We start from the raw sequence: 22,730 nt of genomic DNA, 5'->3' as shown, positions 1-22,730 counted from the left end.
AGGCTCCAGGCCTGGCTGCAGTGGTGTGGAACACCAGCAGAGACTCTGGGCAGAGCCACAACAGTGTGGAATGCTGGGAGAGACTCCAGGTCCGGCTGTAGCAGACACCAGGAACTGCTCCGGACCTGACCACCACCGGGAGCGGCTCCAAGCCTGCCAGGCTCAAAGGTAGGGAAAAAGAGGGAGGCAGAAAGAAGGGGGGATTGACTTGGGGGGAAGAGAGAAAGGGAAAGATGGGAGTATTGGCTTTGGCTTGGTGGAGGTTTGGAAAGAAAAAGAGGGGAGGGATTGGCTTGGAGAGAGAAAGAAAGGGGAAGGAGGGGAGAGGGAAGGAAGCAAAGTTGGGGGAATGTCCCCTCCCCGCAAGTTTCTTGCGGGTCCCCACTCGTTCTTTCATGATTTTAAAAATTTGGAAAGGCTTAGATTGAAGAATATTAAGGCTAACTATAAAACATAAAATATGGCTTATCACTCATACATAGCCATTGTATGCATGCATTTTTGGGTATAACTTGCATCCTAAATTGTTCCCTTCAAAATACATACAGTAAGCAAATGGAATCAAGCCCTGAAGAGGAAAGCCACATTCACATGGTTGATCTTCATAACTGATTGATATTTCATACTTTCAAACCCTTTCCAGATACAGAAGTGGTTTATATGAAGTGGCCCACTTAATAGTTAATGTCTGCATAATTCAATGGAACAAGGTTACCAACTCAGTCCACTTTAACAGCTCATTTGGGGCAAAGGCAGCAAAGACTTTGAAAGCCAGGGAGGGGGTTAGCTAGAGATTTCCCCATTTGGCCACAAGAGGTCTCTGCCTTCTAACAATCAACTAGCTGCTTGCAATGCCAGGAGAACAACTGGCTCAGGAGACATTAGAGAGTGCACAGGTCGAGCCTGCTTGCCAGTGATTTCTGTCCCTTATGAATAGGTCCCCCTCCCCATCTGTGTGCGTTCATATTTTTTGTACATTTTCTATTGTTTTAAATGTTCTATATGCATTTCAAATTTTTTTAATGTCTGAAAAGTGTTAATAATGTTTTGTTTTAATGTCTGATGCCTTTGGGACAGTCAGTTGGGTGGAAAGGTGGTGTAGAAATGTTTTAAATAAATAATAAATTTAAAATTTTCAATTCTGGCTTGATAAAGACCCTACCCCGTTAAGTTACAAGATGCACCCACAACCACAATCTCTGAAACATCTGTGGATCTAGCTGTGAAAGTAACTCAGCATTCAGCAAAGAGTTCATGCCTTAGACTGGGAAGACTGAATCCTTGCCTGCCTTTGATTGTCTAGATAGAGAAGGGTGTGTCTATTAAAGATGAGTAAGAGCAGTCCTGCTCGATCAGGACCATTAAAGTAAAGCATCCTGTTTCCAGTAATGGCCAGACAGTTGTTTCTGTGAGGCCCTTATTCCAGGCAACTATCTTTTTCTGTATCATTCTCTTAGGAACTGGTATTCAATGCCTCTAAGCATGGAAGTTCAGTTTAGGGCTTAGGGCTAATTATAACTATCCTCCATGAATTAGTCTAATCTCTTTAAAAGTCATCACTGCATCTTATGGCAGTGAATTCCACAATTTATGGGGGAAAGTACTTCCTTTTGTTAGTCCTAAATCAACTGTTAATCAAGTTCATTGGGTGACCTTGTATATGTTTAAAATGATATTGCATTTCGCCACTGGAGGTGAAGAACTATGAGATCTGAGGGCTGCTGTCTCTCTTGCTTTTCTTCATCCTGCCTGTGGGACTGGCTGTTGTATTGTTATATTTTGCTGTTTGAAAAACCCTGATGAGTGGGAAAAAAGACAAAGATCATTGCATTTCCATCTTCCAAGCATAGCTAAAAGATGCCACATGGAGATACAGTAAACACCAGGGCACCACTGGTGAGTAAAAAAGCGGGCAGACAGCCATGGTAGCACAGTGGACCTATCCTATAGTACTTAATCCTTTCATTTTTAAATCTCCTGTTTAATACATATGCTAATACTAGAGATAAGAAACAGGGGTTATACAGGTTGCTGCCAGGTCACCCAACCTGCAAATAAACTTCTGGACAAGGATGTACTGGGGGGGGGGGAGTACTGGGTAGCCTAGCTCAGAATGTTTTTCCATTTGTTCATGCAGTTAATTTGAACTCTGCTTCTCTTCAATGTGAGCAGAGTCCAAGTCAAACAGACTTTTCCCTCACAAAGAATAAGCTCATGGCACAGGACAGTGGATGTATTTGTCCTAGAAATGGGAGAGGATAACTTGACATTCAGAGTGTCACCTCAGGTAAAGTGCTTCACACAAACATGCATTTTAGTTGGGGTGTTCCCCCCCCCACAGGCTACACCAAGCCCTTCATTTTACTTTCCTGCTTTTGATTCAAATAGAAAACCACATTGATCAGAATATGTACTATTGCCAGATGGCCTTTCTCCACATTTCATCACAGTAGAGAGAGCTCAGGAGCAACTGGGAAGATGGAAAGGCACTCTTAGAATTAAAAGTTATAACATGTGAAAATTTTCTTAAAAGTCACAGGCATCCTACTATCTCAAGCAATCTGGGATTCCTGTGGATTTTCTAGACACTCTGCTTAAGGAGTAACTTGAATGAGAGCTGCAGAGTATTTGCTCTGGTTCCTATACACCCAGACTACCCCTGCATATATAATACACCTATATGCTAATGAAAAGGTTCACTGATCTTCTTCCCAGGGATATGTTTATTATTTTAATTATTCAAACATTTATACCCACCTTTCCTCTTGCTTCAAGGTGGCTTACAATAATTAATATTTAAAATATACTCAGCTGAAACCAGACAACCCCCCAAACCTTCCCCACCTTAAAAGATGCCTGCTGTTCAGGCCCCCTCAAAAGCCCTTACAAAAAGGCAGTCCCTGCAGCGCCTCCTAAAAATCTCCAGAGAGAGGTCCCCTATCACCTCTTCAGGGAGCCGATTCCATAGAGCTGGAGCAATGATGGAAAAGAGTCCTGGGCTCTGGTTGATGCCAGACAGGCCACCGTAAGTTGTGGCACAGCCAACAGATGGCTACCTAATGACCACAGTTGGTGCACAGGGACATATGGAAGGAGATGGTCCTTCAAATATGTGGGTCCAAGGTCATAAAGATAGATCAAGATTGGTAGCCATGTTAGTCTTGTCTGTAGCAGTAGAAAAGAGCAAGAGTTCAGGAGCACCTTAAAAACTAACAAAATTTGTGTCTGGGTATGAAATTGTGAGTCACTGCTCACTTCTTCAGATACAGCTAGAACCTGTCTGTCCTTATATCTTGGAGTGATTTCAGATGCTAAATGACAATAGCAGGTGTAATTTGATTAGGTGTGATATGCATAGGGGTATTAGGCATGAAGAAATCAGCATTGGTAATGAGACAGGAAACCTAGGTCTCGATTCAGTCCAGGAGGATGCATTATCTTGAGCTTCATTATCAGTTGCAATTCAGCAGTCTCTCTAATCTCCCTTTGAAATTCCTTTGTAGGAGAACTGCTAGTCTTAGGTCAGCAACTGAACATCCTGAATGTTTCCCCATAAATAGAACACATTAGTTTGCTAAAAGGTTTTTGCAGTGTATATTTATTTGTTACTAGACTCTCTCTCTAACACTGCAGCTCGGGTTGCGTCAGCAGGATCTATATGAGAGCAAAGTTAGCATCTTGGTTTGTTGCAGGCCTTGTACCAGAGTCCATGTTACTGTTAAGCAGTTTGTCATTGTGGGTGAGAAGTTGTTTTAGGTTAGCCGGTTGTCTGTAATCAAGAAAAGGTTGGGGGCCCCAGTGCTTGTGTGAGGGAAGTGTCACTATCCAGCATGATTATAGGTTGTTAATAATACGCTGAACTGGCTTGAGTTGTGAGCTGTATTGACCACCAATGGTGTCATTTGGGGGGGGCTTCTCTTGTAACAAGCTGTCCCTGGGTATCATCCTGGCTTTACCAATCATTTTTTCACCATAGGAGGATACTGCAGTTGCAAAAATGCCTGCTGTAGATCCTTCAAGTGAGTATCTCTGTCTGAAGAGGTGGAGCACATGTGAATGTACTGTAGGGCTTGGCTATTGACAATGGATTGTGTGATGTGGGTGGGGTGGTAGCTAGGTCATAAAGGGCTTTAAAGGTCATAACCAGCACTTTGAATTGGACTCGGAAACAGACTGGCAGCCAATTAAGCGGTTTCAAAATGGGCAACATATGTTCCCAGCAGCTAGTCCCTGACAGCAGTCAGGCTGCCACATTCAGGATCAGTTGTAGTTTCTGGGTTGCCTTTAAGGGCAGACCCATGTAGAACACATTGCACTAATTCAAACATGAGGTTAAGAACATAAGAGAAGTCGATGTAATATCAGGCCAATGGCCCATCCAGTCCAGCACTCTGTCACACAGTGGTCAAAAATACCAGGTGCCATCAGGAGGTCCAGCAGTGGGGCCAGGACACTAGAAGCTCTCTCACTGTTGAACACCCCCTCCCAGCACTTATAATACAATGCATCACTTGCCCCAGACTGAGAGTTCTTATCTATACCTTGTGGCTAATAGCCACTGATGGACCTCTGCTCCATATGTTTATCAAATTCCCTCTTGAAGCCATCCATGCTTATAGCTGCCACCTCCTCCTCTGGCAGTGAATTCCATGTGTTAATCACTATTTGGGTGAAGAAGTACTTCCTTTTATCTGTTCTAACCTGACCGCTCAGCAATTTCATGGAGTGCCCACAAGTTCTTGTATTGTGAGAAAGGGAGAAGAGTACTTCTTTCTCTACCTGCTCTTTCCCATGCATAATCATGTAAACCTCGATCATGTCACCCCTCAGCAGTTTCTTCAAGCTAAAAGAGCCCCAAGCGCTTTAACCTTTCTTCATTGGGAAAGTGTTCCCAACACTTTTATCATTCTAGTTGCCCTTTTCTGCACTTTTACCAATGCTATAGTACTAAAGTAACTCGTATACAGCTTGTGTTAGGAATGGCCTGTAATTGATGGCCACTGACTTATAGGACATTCAAACTGCCCCCCCCCCCAGTTGCAAAAGCCAATAGTTGATTTCTGCATGCACGGGCAAAAGCTAGCATTTTTGCACCTAAACTGTTACATTTCCCAGGCCTGGTGATTTACAGACAGAATATCCACCAAGGTCATTTCTAAAGATAGCCAGCTGCGCAAGACAGGGAAGAGCTGGTAAGGCAGAGGAGGGAACCCCCTCCACATTCCAACTCTATGACAGGGCTACCTGACATAGTATCCTTTCTGAGGTGGGGTGACCAGAATTGTACACAGTATTTCAAATGAGGCTGTGCATTTTGATACTGGCTGATTTGTTTTCAGTTCTCTTCCTAATAATCCCCACCATAGCATTGGTCTTTTTTATTGCAGTCGCACACTGTCTCGACATCTTCAGTGAGTTATCTACTACGACTCCAAGATCTCTCTCTTGTCAGTCTCTGCCAGTTTGGATCCCATCAATGTGTACTTATAGTTAGGATTTTGGCCCCAATGTGCATCACTTTGCACTTGGCCACACTGAACCCCATTTACCACATTGACGCCCACTTGCATCCTCGACAGATCTCTTTGGTGTGCCTCACAATCCTCCCTGGTTTTCACCACCCTGAACAATTCTGTGTCATCTGCAAATTTAGCCACTTCACTGCTTACTCCCAACGCCAAATCATTAATAAAAAAGTTAAAAAGCATCGGACCCAGTACTGATCCCTGCAGTACCCCACTGCTTACCACCCTCCACTGAGAAAATTGCCCATTTATACTCACTCTCTGTTTCCTATTAATTAGCCAGTTTTTGATTCACAAGAGAACTTGTCCTTTTATCCCATGACTATTGTGCTTACTTAGGAGCCTTTGATGAGGAACTTTATCAAAAACTTTCTGGAAGTCAAGGTAAACAACATCTATTGTGTCCCCCTTGTCCACATGTTTGTTAACTCCCTCAAAGAACACTAACAGGTTAGTGAGACAAGATCTTCCCTGACAGAACCCATGCTGAGTCTGCCTCAATAGTTTTTGTTCATCAATGTGCCTACGAATTCTTTCCTTAATAACAGTTTCCACCAACTCACCTGGTACTGACGTCAGACTGACTGGCATGCTCCTCATATTCCCTTTTTGCCTGCCTGATCACAGACTTGCATTTTATTTGCCACAGCCTGTGTTCCTTTTTATCAACCTCATTGAGACTAGCTTTCCACCACTTAAAGGAATCCTTCTTACCTTTTACAGCTTCCATTACTTTGTCTGTAAACCATGCAGGCCTTTTTCTATACCTATTTGTGGCTTTCCTAACCTACGGTATATATTTTTTCTGAGCTTCTAGGATTGTAGTTTTAAATAGTCTCCAAGCTTCCCCAATGGTTTTGACCCTTTCTACTTTTCCTTTCAGTTTCCTCCTCACATGTTCCCTCAGATCAGAGAAGGTACCCCTTTTAAAGTTAAAAGTGGTTGTGTAAGTCTTTTGGGGCAACTCCCTATTTATACAAATGCTGAACTCAATAACATTATGGTTATTGCTCCCAAGCAGTACAATCACTTTTACATCTCTCACCAGGTCTTGGGCATTACTCAGGACAAACTCCAGAATTGCCTTTCCCCTGGTAGGTTCTGTGACCATCTGCTCCATAGCACAATCATTCAGAGTGTCTAGAAACTCAGTGGGTGCAGTCAGACGGCATGCTGAGAGCAGGTTAAACTGCTCTGGTTCTAACCGGATTATATTTGATCTGGATAATCGTGATCACACTTACCTCCCTTATCCCGCCTCACCATGCAGTCATGTCGTTCCCCAGAGTTTACACTATTGCCGCACGAAAGCGTGCATCAGCAGGTTTTTAATTTTTTCTCAGTTTGCACATGCGCATAGGCGCCCCTCCATAGAATGGGGGGGAACTATCATGGTGCATGCGCAGAACCACCAGGGCGAATCAATCTAACCCCTCCAACAAAAGATTTCCCTTTAAAAGTTTGACTTGAAAATGGCCTCCGTGAGATCCCGAACTCATCTAAACTCTAAAACAAGTGACCGTTTAAATGTTGGTTTTCTAAATGCGGTGGTGGAGCTCCGCCTATGTGCACACCGGCAATGCATTAAAAAATGGTGGGCAAAAAGCGGAAGACTCAGGCAGCTTTCGAGCAGGGAGTGGTTTTAAACCAGAAGTGGCTTGACACTGGAGGAGCGATCACACAGGGGGGAAATGCGGCTTTAAACGGGAGAGCTGAGAAAACACCACTTTGGGACCTGGTAACAAAATACTCCAGGTTAAAGCGGTTTTGAGCCGGAAACCAACGGCTGGGGACAGAAGGCAGATGTTGACTGTGCGATCGTGCAGATAAAATCCTTTGCTGAACCGTCACGACACCAGATCAAACAGCGCGTCTGAATGCACCCAATCTCTGTTTCCCGACTTGAATACGGATTGACCCAATCAATGTTTGGGTAGTTAAAATCAAGTATTATGACACAAGTTATAGAAGCATGGATCAGTTTGCCCAGATCAGCTCACTCTAGGTAACAAGAAAACTGGTGAATAAGAAGCAGCTGATAGAAAATGCTCCTGGCCACCATGCCAAACTGCTTTTCAAAAAGAAAGGCAGGGTGCATGAGTAGCCCCAAGCTACTGAAAAAACCAACGTCATTCCATCTAGGACAAGTAGATTCAGTCCCTCTAGAACCAGCCTTCCCAACCAGCATTACCTGTCTTGTCTGGATTCAGCTTCAGTTTGATCTGCCTTAGCCACCTGATTGCAGCCACCTGATTGCAGCCTCAAAGCATCAGTTCAGAATCAAGATGGACACATCTGGAGGCTCAGGAAATGAAATATAGAGCTTGGTGTCATCTGCATATTGCTGACACCCAAAACTTCAGACAATCTCATTCAGTGGCCTCATCTATGTATATAAAAGAAAGTCCCCTCACCGTAAAATCAACCCCCAGGCAAAACCACTGGACCTAGAAACAGCAAATTCAGGGAGAGCCCTCCTACCATGACGTGGGTGCTCACTAAGAAGGGATTTTTAGAAATTTGACTCCTAAGGGGGTCAAAAGGGGTAAAATGTGCTCCTCCCATTAATTCCTATGCAGCTGCCAGGCAGCTGCCTCCTTGCACCCCCCACTCTCTGATTGGTCAGCTGCAGAGCTCAGTGTTCTGAGGTTAAAAAAAAACAACAGTTAGAGGAGACTGCAGAGAGCTCATGACAGTTGAGGAAATCAGGAGTGGCCAACAACCACCTGTGAGGTGCAGTAATGCTGCTGGCCCAGCCTCTCTGATGGCTTCCAACACACTCCCCCTACCTCCTACACCTAACAGGCAGTTGTCTGTCAGGTGCAGCAGCAGTTGCAGGGTGCTTAAAGCCATGAGGGAGCCCGCCCCAGCAGTAATGCCTTAGTGATCCTGCCAGCCCAGTCTCCACAGTGGCTTCTAATACTCCTCCCCCTCTTCCTCCCACACTAGACAGGCAACTGCCTGTCAGGTGTAGGAGAGGAGGTGGGATGCTTACAGCCGCTGGGGAGGTTTGCTCAGCAGGATTGCCTTAGCCGTGTTGCTGACCCAGCCTCCGCAATGCCTTTTAACATAATCCCCCCCCCCCAAACACCAGATAGGCTGGTGTCTGTCAGGTGTAGGAGCAGGTTACTTTAATCCATCAGTGCTGCTGGCCCAGCTTAGCCAAACTCACACCCATAATGGAAATATACTCCAAATTTGTAGAAAACTGGTTTCCTTTATTAGGTTATTTAACTTCTCACAATGTGGGTTCTAGAAAACTGGTTCATATGAACTTGCTTAATATCGGAGTGCTCGGATGGTGTTTTGAATATGTAGTTATGTCCCAGTTCTAAAATGTAACATAAATGAGAAGGATTTTTGTTAAAAAGTCCCCCCCATACCCCCCCCAAATGCAATGCCCAGGCCCAGGGGTCATTTCGTAGAAAAAGAGCTAGGGGAACTCATTAGCATAACTCATTAGCATATGCCACACCCCCTGACATCACTGGAAGTGTGTCATAAGGCCACACACCCCGCCCCCAACGGTCCCGGCCTAAGTGTGTCATAAGGTCACACACCCCGCCCCCAACGGTCCCGGCCACCACCGCCAGCCTTGCAGCTCCACTGCCGAGCCCCATGAGGGGCCCGGCGGTGGACCTGCAAGGCCGGCGGGAGTGCAAGGAAGCCCCGCGAAGGCCCTCCCTGGCCCCAGGCAGGCAGGGAGGAAGCAACTTACCCTCCCTCTTCTCCTGCCTCCTCCTGGCTGAATGAGGGCCGGGGGAACTGCGATCCCCCGCGTTCCCCCCCGAAATAACCTCTGCCCAGGCCAAACCCCTGCACCAAGAAACCCAAAATAAGGGGAGTGCATTCCTACCATGACGTCAACCCCCCCCCAATGAAGAAATTTCTGAGAAACATGATGAGCCCTGCTACTTAAATGACGACTGCTTCTTAAATGGACAGTTCTATGTGGCCTGCTCCAGAGTGAGCTCATCAAGCAGCCTGGTGATCCTAGAACCTGAGGGCAGAACCACCAATGTGGTCTAGAGAGAGGTCCTTTGGTAGAGGGGGGTAAAAGGACATGTGTCTCACTTAATTTCTTACACTACAATCTTCTCTGTTAGAATTCCTACAACAAATGTCACATTTCAAATTTCACATCATCAGTATTATAACTGGATTTACAGAACTTAAATACCATAGCGAAGCACAGGTTGCCGGCTAGTATATCTATATTAAGGAGCATGTGGCGTCCCATAAGATAAATACCACCCAGTTAATTCTGCACCTCCAGTGGAGACTCTTTGTGTCTAGTCAGACAGAAGGCTACAGCCTTAATCCCAGCTCCATATTCAAGCCAGTGGATAAGAATGGAGTGGTCAATTGTATAAAAGCTGCTGAGAGATCGTCCTGACCTGGATAGCCCAGAAAAGCCCAATCTCATCAGATCTCAGAAGCTAAGCGGGGTCAACCCTGGCAAGTATTTGGATGGGAGACCTCCAAGGAATACCAGGGCTGAGAGGCCAGAGACAGGCTATCAAGCCACTACTTTTAATGTCCTCCGTGCCCCAGTAGGAGTTGCCAGAGGTCACCATGATTTTCAGGCATGGGCGCGCGCACACACAGATGCAAAAATACCAAAGGGGGGGGGGGGAAGCTGCTGAGAGATCCAACAGTATGAACAGGGAAGATTGTCCACCAGTGCAGCTAAAGCCATTTTGCTGAAACCAGACTGAAATGAGTCAAGGGCAGATGTGTCATTCAGGAAAGCATGGAGCTGCTCTGCCACCATACGCTCTATCACTTTCCCTAGGAAAGGTAAATTGGAGAGACTGGCCTGTAATTGTCCATCTCATCCCTAGCCAATGAAGGTTTTTTTGAGCAGAGGTCTAACAACTGCCTCCTTCAAAGGCCTAGGGAGAGCCTGCTCAATCAGGGAGACGTTGATACCTTTTCCTGCCAAGATTTTAAAAGCCAGGGTAGGGTGGGCATGGGTCTGGAGCACAAGTGGCAGCACTCACACTCCCAGTGAACCTGTCAGAATCCATAGACAGGATCAGCCTGAAACCACCCACAACAACAGGGCAAGCAGGCGCCCCTGACACCTCAGGTACCGGATCTGCCCTCAACTTGCCCTCAAAGTTAGAACAGCTGAGAGAGATTCTGTCAGCAAAGAACCTTGTACAACATCACAGCTGGGGGCCAAATTTTCATCACCGGCAGGGTCAGACTTAAGTATTACCAAGTCACAAACCACTTTAAACAGCTGAGCTGGACGAGATTCTCCATGCACAATGGGAGCAGAAAAGAAAGTCGTCTTCACTGCCTCATGGGCCTGCAAACGGGCTTTAAGTCGTGCTCTGTCTGATTCATTCTGAGTTCTCTGCCAGCATCACTCTAGGCATCTTCCAGTCCACTTCATGTCACCCAGCTCCCAGGTAAACCAAAGAGCTGGGGCCTTACAGAGCATGGAAGAGGACACCAAGGAGCAACTCTGCTTATGTCTCCAGTCAGCCCATCATTCCATGCAGCTATAAGTGCCTTCACAGAGCCACTAGGGAGGCTCTCAAAATCCCTCATAGCCACATGGAAGCCATTCAGGATCCATTAATCTCCAGGGGCAGGCAGCAATCTCAACTGTGACTTCAGAAGACCGTGATTTCACCAGAACAAAGGGCTAAACCTCCAGCCCCCAAATCAGATCATTGGCAAACTACTCGGTGCAAAAAAGAAATTTCAGGGTATGTCCCTGTTCATGTATCCAGCCCATTACAGTCCAACACAGACCCATGGTTATCGTGGTGGCCATGAATTTATTGCTGTACTTTCTCGTGAGCCATACGGCTTATCTTGCAGCTTCCCAGTATCCTGTTACCTAGATTCTTTCCACACTTCAGTGGAAAAACACGGTTTTGTCCCAGTCAGTCCAACATGTCACTTAATTCTGAAAGCTCAAAGATGAAAAAACATACGGTTTTCCAAAGACCCAACCATCTCAGCTAGAGTTACATGCATACTTGGCTAGTTGCACATAATAGTAAAACTACAGATTTGCACCAGTGGCTACAGGTTTTGGGAGGTGCTTTAAAGTTGCTCCAGCTTAGAGGAGGCTGAGATACTGTCAGTGACCCTTCTCACTCCATGTTCAGACACACATGATTCTAAGTGAAAGCTTTAATTGTCAACTGAAGAACAACTCTCTAGATGTTATGGAAGATGGATGGCTATCACCAATCCACATGTCCTTGGTCACGTGTAACAATAAGAAAAGTGTGATGTGATGGCCTCATGCTCAGTGTTTCTCTGTCCCTCACAAACAGCAACCCATGAACCAGAGTAGAGGAACACTGAGCATGAGAGCATCCCATGAAATGTTTCTTTTACTAGACACGACTAGCGAAACACCTAAGAGAAATGCAGATTATCGCTTGGACCACAGCTCCACACATACTTCTCTCCAGGTGTGTTTCCTCTCATGGTAGGCGCTTGGGGCTTACTGAAAAATATGGGAATTGCACAAATAGAAGTGCCCCGCACGCCAGGAGTCAAGAAGCACAGCAGAGGACTCCCTCTGCAGTGCCTGGAAAGAAGCATGTCCAGAGCAAAGGTACAGGATCCAAGCCTTAACTTTCAGCCACAAAGGAATACTGACCTAACTCCCATCTTGCAGTCCATCACACAAGGAGAGTCAAAGTCAGCGAGCAGATCTTCCATCTGATTGTATCGCTCCCCATCCTTCACTATGTCCCCATGGTAGGCAGGGACATAAGGCCTAAGGACATCATCCATCAGACGGTTCAAGCAGCGCTGTTCAGACTCACAGTGCTTCTTCAATATCCGCCCATTAGCTGCAGCTTTGAAGCTACCTGAGAAGGGGAAAAGATACAAAAAAAAGGTTTTTCATTAGTACAGAGAGCATTTCATGCAACCATAGAATCCCATTTGCTTCTAAACAAATGCTTAAGTGCACTGAGGTTTGATTGACAAGTGTCAGATATATCATGTGCAGACCTGGGAAGGAAATGTGAAAATAAGACTGCACTTGACTTCGAACTATGGTTCTTTGTGAGTGGTCTTCACTCTATCTATGCTCCATCTCATGTTCTACCAAGTGGCCTCATGTGTGAGAATAATATGGGATGACCTGAAAAAGAACAGCAGAGTCCTTCAAAGCCTCAGTGGACCATTCTTTCACATGCCCACTCCTTCCTCTTCCATCGAAAGACAGCTCACACTGATGAATAAAAGGTGCTTGACAAGCTTCCTATGAGCAGAGGGCACTGTGCACGGGTTCCGGAAGGATGTCAGTTGGGCTCCCATGACAAATCTCTTGGTCCGAGAGATGTGGGAAAGGGACTCAAGTTCATTAGGCAGGGGAAATTCAAATCTCGTCAGATGTGCCACTACCCATTCCATTCATGTTCCCTGGCACACTTACAGGTACCAGTCTGTGAACCTAAAGACAGAGCGAGTGAGCTAAGTAACTGGGATGAGTATGACAGGCTGACTTTTCTGACATGTGAGTAAAGCGCAAGGCAAATTAGGTTAACCTTGGGTTAAAACCACTGGGGAGAATTTTCTAATCTAACAGCAGCTCAGCAATGGAATAAGTTACCCTAGGGAAGCTGTGCAATCTTCTTGCTGGGAGGTTTTCAAGAGGGACCAGTTGGGGGGTATAATTAGAATATCCCGTTGAAGGGCAGAAGCCTGGGCTAGATTGAATCTCTTTCTGCTTACGTGGTCAGAGTTCTCAATCCTCTTATTTTGGGTCACAGCAAAGATGTGCCACAGGAACATGAAGCTCAGACTGCCTGCTGGCAGCAGTGGCACATGGTTGTCTTTTGTGACCCAGCCCCTAACACTGGCCATGGGAAAGATTCCTTGACTCACCTGCTCTCCTTCGATCACTTATTATAAGTACTCTACAACTTTCCAAGGTTTTTTGTTAGCTGCTCTAGCACTCATTCATCCAGCCCTTGAGGAGATTGATATAGCAGGGTAGAATGTATTATAATTCAATTTCCAGAGGCAATCTAGGTTATAAGGTAGCTAATTATCTTAAGTCTACCAAGAGACTTCTAATGCCTACCTTTCATTAGGTGAAATCCTACAGAGATTTTAATCATCACAACTCAATGTTCTGTACCTGCATGTCCTGCTAGTTGGATCCAAGGATATTTCTTCTTGAAGGACATAACAAAAGGGGACCAGTGCACCATGTTCTTGATCTTCCGCCATGATTTGCTCTAAGGAAGGAAATAAATTGAGTAGTACATGGAAACAGTATCTCCAGCGCTATTTGACCTGGCAACAAATAGTGGAATATGGAAAGGGAAATGGTGAGTTCAATGTTGATGGAAGAACAAGCTGAATCAGAATCATAGGTTAAAGGGAAAAGCCATTGGATTATCCAAGGACAGACCTATCTACTGCTCCTCCCCCCAACTCTTCAGATATGTACATGTTATTGTTCTTTTCCAAATCGTGTACACACACTGTAACGATATGAGCTTATGTTTGTATTTCTGTATAGTGGTGATGCTGCTTATGTGTGTCTCTAGCATTGAATACCTATGCATTATGTATTCAGGGATTGCTGTATGTTGTGTGTTGCTTTGTTCTGCATCTCATGCTTGCCTAGAAATAGGCTGGCCTGGGCCTGCCGTTGCACATACGGACCATGTGCGTCCCTGGAATGTATCCCATGACTCTTTGGGATGGAGAAGACACCGCGCCATTGCACCCACTTGGAGAGCTGTGGAAAATCCCCAGCGAACCCTCTGCACCACACAGCGCACGAGTTCAGGTTCCTTGTGCGATGGTTTGGCCCATTCAATAGGAATGGCCGATGGAGAACGAGCCTAGGAGGTGTTGTAGCCAGACTGTGTTTGCGATCATGGTGCACCAGCAAGAACACGCGACCTTTGTTTTATCTTGAATATGACCTCCCGAAAATGTCTATAGTGCGCCTAGGAGTGCACCCACCGGTTTAGTCTGCTTTAAATAAATTGTGTTTATCATGGGATCTGCGAGTCCCAAGGTGCTTTGGGAAGCAAAGGGGGGAGACGATTTGCATATGCATAACCATGCCCCCACCAGTGAGAGGACCCCCTCCCCTGCCAGGACTGGCACGGTACTGGAAGCCCTCTTTCGCCCAAACACCGACACTACACGCGGCTGCGTGAATGCTGCTACTGTTTATTGCTGCTTGCCTCAATGAATCCCACGGACCGCCTCCGCTTAGGGAGACGATGGGGTTGTTTTACTCAGGGATCGGTGAAGGCTGCTTTATTCCTGGGAAACTGGGACTGTTTGCACACCATGCCTTGTGGTTTAGCTGTGAATTAACTGTTTTGTTGTTTTGTTTCCATGCAAGCAGGTTTGACATGCATTGAGCTGTCACTAGGGCATCACATGCACATCTGAAGTGAACACCCACGGCTCTTACTTGTCTGACGTCATTGCTGCCCCCCCCCTATTTTGATTTGGCATTTTTGGTAAGTATAGGACAGGTCTTGGTATTTTTCCCTTTTCAAAGGAAAGAAACCCGTCCTCCAACGTTAGCTAGATTTAGACAGGAAGCACGGATGCCTCTGTCTGGATGGCGACACCCCGACACCGAAGACGTGTCCGCCTGCCTGCCTGCTCTTTCTGCTGACGTTGCCTGTCATGGACCCGGACTCTGTTCATGACCACACCAAACCAGATCACATAGGGGTCACCAACGCATGGACTTGGACATTCTTTTGCACCTGCCTGGCATGATGACGTTTCACTTCCATGCCAGCGCCTTGGAGTGGCACCCGCCACGTGGACTCAATGTTTTGTTGTCGTGGCAGGCCGAACTTTTAGTTCTGCCGCCGCGAAAGGGGGGACTGTAACGATATGAGCTTATGTTTGTATTTCTGTATAGTGGTGATGCTGCTTATGTGTGTCTCTAGCATGAATACCTATGCATTGTGTATTCAGGGATTGCTGTATGTTGTGTGTTGCTTTGTTCTGCATCTCATGCTTGCCTAGAAATAGGCTGGCCTGGGCCTGCCGTTGCACATACGGACCATGTGCGTCCCTGGAATGTATCCCATGACTCTTTGGGATGGAGAAGACACCGCGCCATTGCACCCACTTGGAGAGCTATGGAAAATCCCCAGCGAACCCCGGCATTCTTGGAATGGAAAGAGCAAGTGACCCTACTCCCTTAATCTGGTTTGGAGATCTAAAGACAATAGCGTTTATGGCTTTGGAGCAGGAACCAGATCTGCAAATCAAGAGGTGTCCATGGGAACGGAAGATTCACACCTTGCCAAAAGGCACCTTTGATGTAGGAGTAGGATCTGCATATTGCCACCACCCCTTAGGAGAGCGTCATCCCCTCGTCACCCCCTCTTCATCCAGTAGTGATAGTTTAGAGGACGGGTTTGATAGTTTATGGCTGGATAGCACATGCCCCAAAAAGAGTTTATTTAAGGAGAAACTCTCCTTTGTCTCTCTGGTTAACCCACCTTCCCCATAGCAGTGCACTAAGGTGCTACAAGTGACTCTACTACCTAAGTTCTCCGGAGTCGCGACCCAGAGAGCTCACACGTGGTTTGGCTGGTCCTACCTGTGTGCCTTGGAGTTCACAAGCTGCTGCATTTCGGCTGCCCAGCGTTCCAAGGAGGAGAGTTCTTCCTCAGCTGGACCTCAGATGAGTATAGCCGTGCCCCATTGTGTCATCCCCATTTTGATGCTTTTGTTATTTTCTATGCTGTAATTGTTCTGATGTACTTTTGTAACTAAGGAGCTTGTATGAAATTGTATGATTCCGATTTTGTATGCCTGATGAAAAACCATTTAGTAAAGACAACATTTATTTAAGGACTAGCGTGTTGTCTCACTTCCTGGACAATAGCGAGCGTCTCATTGGCCATCTGACCTCTGTATAGACTGGTATAGAACTTACGCACAGCCACAAACACCCAATTTTCCTTGGTAGATAACTTGGATTGGGTCTCCAGGAATTTCCTGGAGAAGTTGGCATAACAACACACACATATTCCCTATGCTTGTGTGGGGGGGAAGATAGCAGCATATGTACATAAAACAAGACAGGCATATAACAGTTCTAGGACTGGGCACCTAAGAAAGTTCACAAACACACAAAATCCACAAAGGAAACCCCCCACTGTTTTTGTTCTCCTGATAAAGACATATGCTTTGGCCATTAGTTGTGAACATAAGAATGTCACGTTGACCAGACAAACAAGAGAACAGCCACAAAAAGACTAGGTTCACTTAGGACAAAAAAAAATTTCTATCTGTAAAGATCTGTATGCCAGAGCCCAAACTAGAGGAAGGGGGAAAGCAGGATAGGAGAGGGTTTCCACCAGTGGAGGAGAAATCTCCTGCTCTTGCAGAAATTTTATTTAATCTTGTTTATTATATTCATAAATACAAATATAACACTGCAGGGGAAACACAGTCTCTGAAGTCATCCCAAATTAGGAGTTAATGTTTAACTACAGTTTAAGATCAGTCTACTGACAGATATTCTTTGCTGGACAATTTTGGATGGGGGTGAAAAACGATTATCACCTGACCCCCAAATCTGGCTACATTCCAGGATGGGGCATGCCTTGACTGAGGATACAAAGTAACAGCAAATCCCACCCCCCCAATGATCACCTTGGAGGTGAAGGGGGTCTTTTCCGCCCACTATTCCCCCTGAAGTGATTGGGTAGCAGAAGAACACCACAAAACTCATGGGAACTTCTCAACAAAAGGAAAAACCTCATCGAAGTGCATCAGAAAAAAATTTACTTAGATGCAGGAAAGCATCAGAATCCTTCCTGAAATAAAACAACTTCCCATAAATTGTTTGAATGGAACACACACATTTATTCTGACGTATTTCTTAGTTTGTGCATGCTGCACAAACTATCTCGGAAGACAACATACGAACGGAAGAGAAAATGACTAGTTGCACAAAATGAGACATCCAACATTTTAGCACCAATTAGCTGGTAATGAAGTTTCAACTCCTCATTCAAACATCTAACAGAATAGGATGACGACTATATGCAAGGGAAAAATGTAGGAGTGTTAGACTAGGATCTAGGAGACCCAGGTTCAAATCCTCACTCTGCCATGGAAGCTTGCTGGGTGACCTGGGAACAGTCACACACTCTGAGCCTCGCCTACCTCACATGGTTGTTGTGAAGATAAAATGGAAGAGGGGAGAACCACGTAAGCGGCTTTGGGTCCCCATTGGGGAGAAATGTGGGTCATAAACGCAATAAGTAAACAAAAATATAAAGTAGCTATAAATCAGTATCCAAGACAACATAGTGGTCCCCACTGTTGCAGCTTTGAGCTTTCTTATTGTGGAAGGACTTCCCTCCCTGTTCCATACACTATTGTTATAAGCCGCCCTGAGCCAGCTTTGGCTGGGAGGGCGGGGTAAAAGTTTGAATAAATAAATAAGAGCCAGTTTGGTGAAGTGGTTAAGTGTGCGAACTCTAATCTGGGAGAACCGGGTTTGATTCCCCACTCCTCCACTTGCAGCTGCTGGATGACCTTGGGCAAGCCATAGTTCTGTCAGGGCAGTCCTTGAAAGGGCAGTTTGTGTCAGAGTTCTCTCAGCCCCACCTACTTCACAGGGTGTCTGTTGTGGGGAGGGGAAGGGAACGGGAAAGGAGTTTGTAAGCCGCTCTGAGACTCCAAGTGGAGGGTGGGGTATAAATCCAATCTCTTCTTCTTCTCTAAGTGCCTGTAAAATCCTCCACAGTCCAGACATAGATTAATTTCCCCTTGCTGGTATCAGAAGAAACACAGGCCATAATCTGTAGTACACTACACAAAAGCAGTACACTACAGACAGCACAAAGAGTACAATAGCAGAGGTATTTGCAATATGCTTTGAGTACGATCTGCCACTTTCCGTTCCATTTGTCCATCTGTTTGTTTCTACCAGCTTTCCCTGAGACCCATCAAGCTTTCCATTTAAGGTTAATCAGCATTTTATTGGCTTCTGCTCCTGTGCCTGTAACAGTAGCTTGGCACAGATATTTAGCAAGTGAAAATTTTCTCAATATGTCATCTGCATGCCAGGAAAAAGCTTACTGCTTAATCTCTGTAAGCCAGACGAGTTGGTTTTTATACCCCACTTTTCTCTACCCAAAGAAGTCTCCAAGCGACTTACAATCACCTTCCCTTCCTCTTCCCACAACAGACACCAAGTGAGGTAGGTGGGGCTGAGACAGCTCTGAGAGAACTGTGACTGATCCAAGGTCACCCAGCTGGCTTTACGTGAAGGAGTGAAGAATCAAACCCAGTTCTCCAGATTACAGTCCACCGCTCCTAACCACCACGCCACACTGGCTGTTCATGGGAGGAGGGCAAGAAAACAAATGTTAGGAGTATTTCTATACCACTTGGTGTTTTCACATGCATGTGGCATCCCACTTTGGTGGACTCTTATCTAACAGTGGGCAGTTACTGGCATTATACTTTTAGGAGACACAGATAAAAGAAAGACTTTAGCAAGTTCCAAGCCCAATTCAAAGTGCCAGTATTGACCTTTAAGGCCCTACACAGGTTGGGACCAGCATAACTTGAGGACTGACTACTTCCAAATGAACCTACCCATCCACCATGGTGATATTCAGAGGCTCCGCTTTGGAACTCACAAAGCAGCTTTCTCAGTCATGGCACTAAAATTATGGAATTCCCTTCAAGGGAGATCCCCCTCTATCTGTGTTGTTTGGCATTCCCTCACTGACCCTCTTTACCATGTGGAAATAAATACAACGAGCTCTAGAAAGAGGCTCTGGGAGAGTGCCCTGGCCTTGGGCACTCAGCGTCAATTTGCTGTGGCAACCTCAGCAGGGTATAATGACACAGAGTCCACCATTTTCTCCAGGGGAACTGATCTCTGCCATCTGAAGAACAGTTGTAATTCTCCATCTCCATCCCTCCCCTGGAGACTGGCAACAATGGTTCCCCATGAGGGAATGGCTGTTTGGATGGTGGAGTCTATGGCATTGTACCTGTCTGAGGTCCCACCCCTCCTCAAACATCACCCTCTCCAGACTCTACCCCTCAAATCTCCAGGAATTTCCCAACCTGGAGTTGGCAACCCTATCTCCCTCCCAGCCAACTGTCAACCTACCATCATCTGCCCCCTGGCTTCAGCTTTCCATCTCCTCCCCCTCCCTTCTAGAGAGCAGTTGTAATTCTGAGTGATTGCCAGCCCTCACCTGGAGATTGGCAACAATGGTTCCCCATGCAGGAATGGCTGGCTTGGAGGGTGGAGTCTATGGCATTGTACCTGTCTGAGGTCCCACCCCTCCTCCTCTCCAGGCTCCATCCCTCAAATCTCCAGGAATTTCCCACCTGGAGTTGGCAACCCTATCAGGACTGCCCCCAATTAGTTTTCTCCCAAAGGCCAAAATAGGTGTGGAAAGGGCCTTTTACTGACAGAACCTAGTTGCCTATCAACAGGCACTGGGGAGAAAGTACAGTTGCCAGCTCTGATTAGGGAAATACCTGGAGATTTGGGGGGTGGATCCTGTGGAGGGCAGCATGGGGGGGGGGGGGAAGGACTCAGCAGGGTATAATGCCATAGGGTCTACCCTGCAATGCAGCCATTTCCTCCAGGGGAACTGATCTATGTCATCTGGAGATCAATTGTAACAGCGTGAGATCTCCAGATCCCACCTGAATATTGGCAACCCTATGAAAAAGTCAGCCACACAGCAGGGGGTTGAAGAGAATGGTTTGATGGCCGCTGGGCCCACCTCATTAGCCAGCAAGCCATGGTGGAGCCAAAAAGGAGAGAGAGCTGTTTTAAGTTTATTCTGACAGGAAAGTGGCCAAGTTGGCAGTGGGGGGGGAGGTTATGCTGAAAGTCCTTTGTTTTTTTTACTGACAGAATCAAGCTTGGTTGCCTACCAACAGCCACTGAGGGGACAGTTAGTCACAGTTAGTCTCACACAGGAGCCAACAGAAGTGTCTTCCTCAGGAGAGAGTCCGGCTTTCCAGGAGTCGCAGCTCATTTCCTCTAGGCTAGACCCTCCCTGGCGCTTCTGCCACTGCTGAAGGAAAGCAGGGGAGCCTTTGAAAGGCTGTGGACAGCCTTCTCTGTGGTGCAGCCCGCTGAGCTATCACCCTGATGAAGCGCCAGCCTTGCGGCCGAGGGAAAGGTACAATGAGGGGCAGCGAAGGTGAGTGCTTCCCCTGCTTGCCACCGCTCGCTAGGTCTGCTTCCTTCTCCCCCGTGGTGGGGTGGCTGCTCTCTTGCCAGAGTGTCCATCCCCTTTGCCAGCTTCCTCCAGACTGAGGGCAAGACACTGGCTGCTGGCTCTTTGGGCAGGGCCGAGGCAACGCAGTGAGGCAATGCAGCCAGGGGATTGGCAGACCTTCAGAGTGGCAGCTGAGGGAGCCAAAGGCTGTGGGAGCGTGTGGAGTGTTCACACCAAAATAGAATTATTATATAGAGAGATGTGTTTTATTAATTGTTATTTTAAATTGTGTGTGTGCATGCACACCTATGTATGCGTGCATGGGCATTTTTTAAAAAAGCCTGTTTTAATGTTTTGATTTTTCATCACCACCTAAGCTGGGTAGAAAGGTGGCATACAAATATTTTAAATAAAGTGTGAGTTCTCCTGCCACAGTAGCTTTGTGAGAAAAAACAATTATGCCTGGTAAAATTTCCCCCTTTGGTCCAACTCCTAAAGGTACCAAACCTTCACTATGGGACTTAGTCTCAAGTAAAAACATACAGGATTGGACTGCAAATAATCTTTATCTTGTGCCCTAAACGTTTATAAGCATTCCTTAAACAACTGTGTACTTAGAACCACTTAAACTGGCCATGCAAATGTTTAGTAGCTATACAACTAGAAGGATGAGTCTTGCTCTGAGACTGTTTACAGAATCCAACCAGGGATTTTATCAACATGCACCTCAGAACACTTTCCTCTCCTTCTCAATCAAGTTCGTATTTATTCCAGATGTAGTTTTTGTCACATTGCTGTCAAAACCTCTGAAGGGAATCCCTGAACTCCACCACATGGATTTTCAAGAACACCATCAGGAGTTCTGTAACTTATCTATTTTCGCTGCAGCATATGTAGCTGGATCCCCCCCGCCCCTTAAGGCAGGCCTTTGCTCCAAATGGATGTCATATATACATATATATTAAAAAAGGAAAGCAGAGCAGTCTCTCCAAAGAAGATGGTGCTTCAGATCAATAAGACTCAGCTTGACCTGGAGAGGAATCCTCCTACCAGATGCAAATATAAGTAACTGAGTTCTTGGATGAGAGAGACTCCCAGAGCAGTAACTGTTCTGGAACCAAGAATGTTTTGTCAGTGGTTATCAATCACAGAGCAACAGAAAACCCTGAAATACTTCAACGCCAGAACTAAATAAAGCAAAGCAACATCAAGAATAGTACACATCATCACAACCGTTTCCCTAACAATGCCACATAGTCTAGTCTTCTAATTCTAGTTGCAGTCTAATGTCCCAATGAGGAGTCAAACCCTAGAAGCATATGCTCAGAAACTCTTCAAGGCAGGTGTTCAGGAAAAAATGAGGGCTGGTTCAAACATTAACTTTTTCTTGCACACAGGACACTGAAAAGGTCTTCCCCAGGGAAGCCCTGCAAACAGAGTCTTAAAGTTCAAATACTCCATATCTGTGCGTTGCCCAACTACATGTGAAGTATGCACACTACTATCTGACCCTTGGAATAAGCAGCATTGTATGTACACAAACCGGACAATATACAGATAAGGACTCTTTAAATTGTTACCATTTCTACAAATGTCACTGCCATGGGGCCAGTGTCTGCACACAAGAAAGGTGAACACATATTAAGATAAGCTGAAAGGGTATGTCTATGTTATCAAAAGCGGGAAGCAAGAATTCAAAGAGCAGGTAAAAAGCTTCTTTGATACAAATGGTCAAATCCTGAAACATTTTGAGCTATGACTCTCTTTAACAGGATATCAAAAACAACAGCAGGAGGAGAGATAGTTTCTCAGGCTTTTATAGTAGCCTGATCCAATTTTGACAAAAGTTCCATTTGAAACATTAGAGTTTCATTGTAGAAACAGTTTTTTTTCCAAGCTGAAAACTGTCATAAATACACAAGTGCCAATTCTAAAACAAATTCAAAAATTACTCCAAGTAAAGCCAAAAGATAAGTAGATGCAGAGGTCAATTCGAGGGATC

General features: G+C 45.8%; 1 protein-coding gene across 1 annotated transcript in view; it reads right to left on the bottom strand.

Moving 5' to 3' along the window:
- The window catches only part of ITPKB (inositol-trisphosphate 3-kinase B), a 116,634-nt gene that overhangs the window by 12,146 nt on the left and 81,758 nt on the right, over positions 1–22,730 (bottom strand). Inside the window, exons 3-4 of the mRNA XM_015420874.1 lie at positions 13,654–13,753; positions 12,160–12,373 (exon numbers count right to left, since the gene is read on the bottom strand). Of these exons, the coding sequence (XP_015276360.1) occupies positions 12,160–12,373; positions 13,654–13,753 (314 nt within the window). The remainder of the gene's footprint in view (positions 1–12,159; positions 12,374–13,653; positions 13,754–22,730) is intronic.

The sequence above is a fragment of the Gekko japonicus genome, unplaced genomic scaffold (assembly GCF_001447785.1).
Source record: "Gekko japonicus isolate JY-2015 unplaced genomic scaffold, Gekko_japonicus_V1.1 scaffold2280, whole genome shotgun sequence".
Lineage (NCBI taxonomy): Eukaryota > Metazoa > Chordata > Lepidosauria > Squamata > Gekkonidae > Gekko > Gekko japonicus.
The sequence above is the reverse complement of the archived record's forward strand: the minus strand, read 5'-3'. Positions and strand labels throughout refer to the sequence as shown.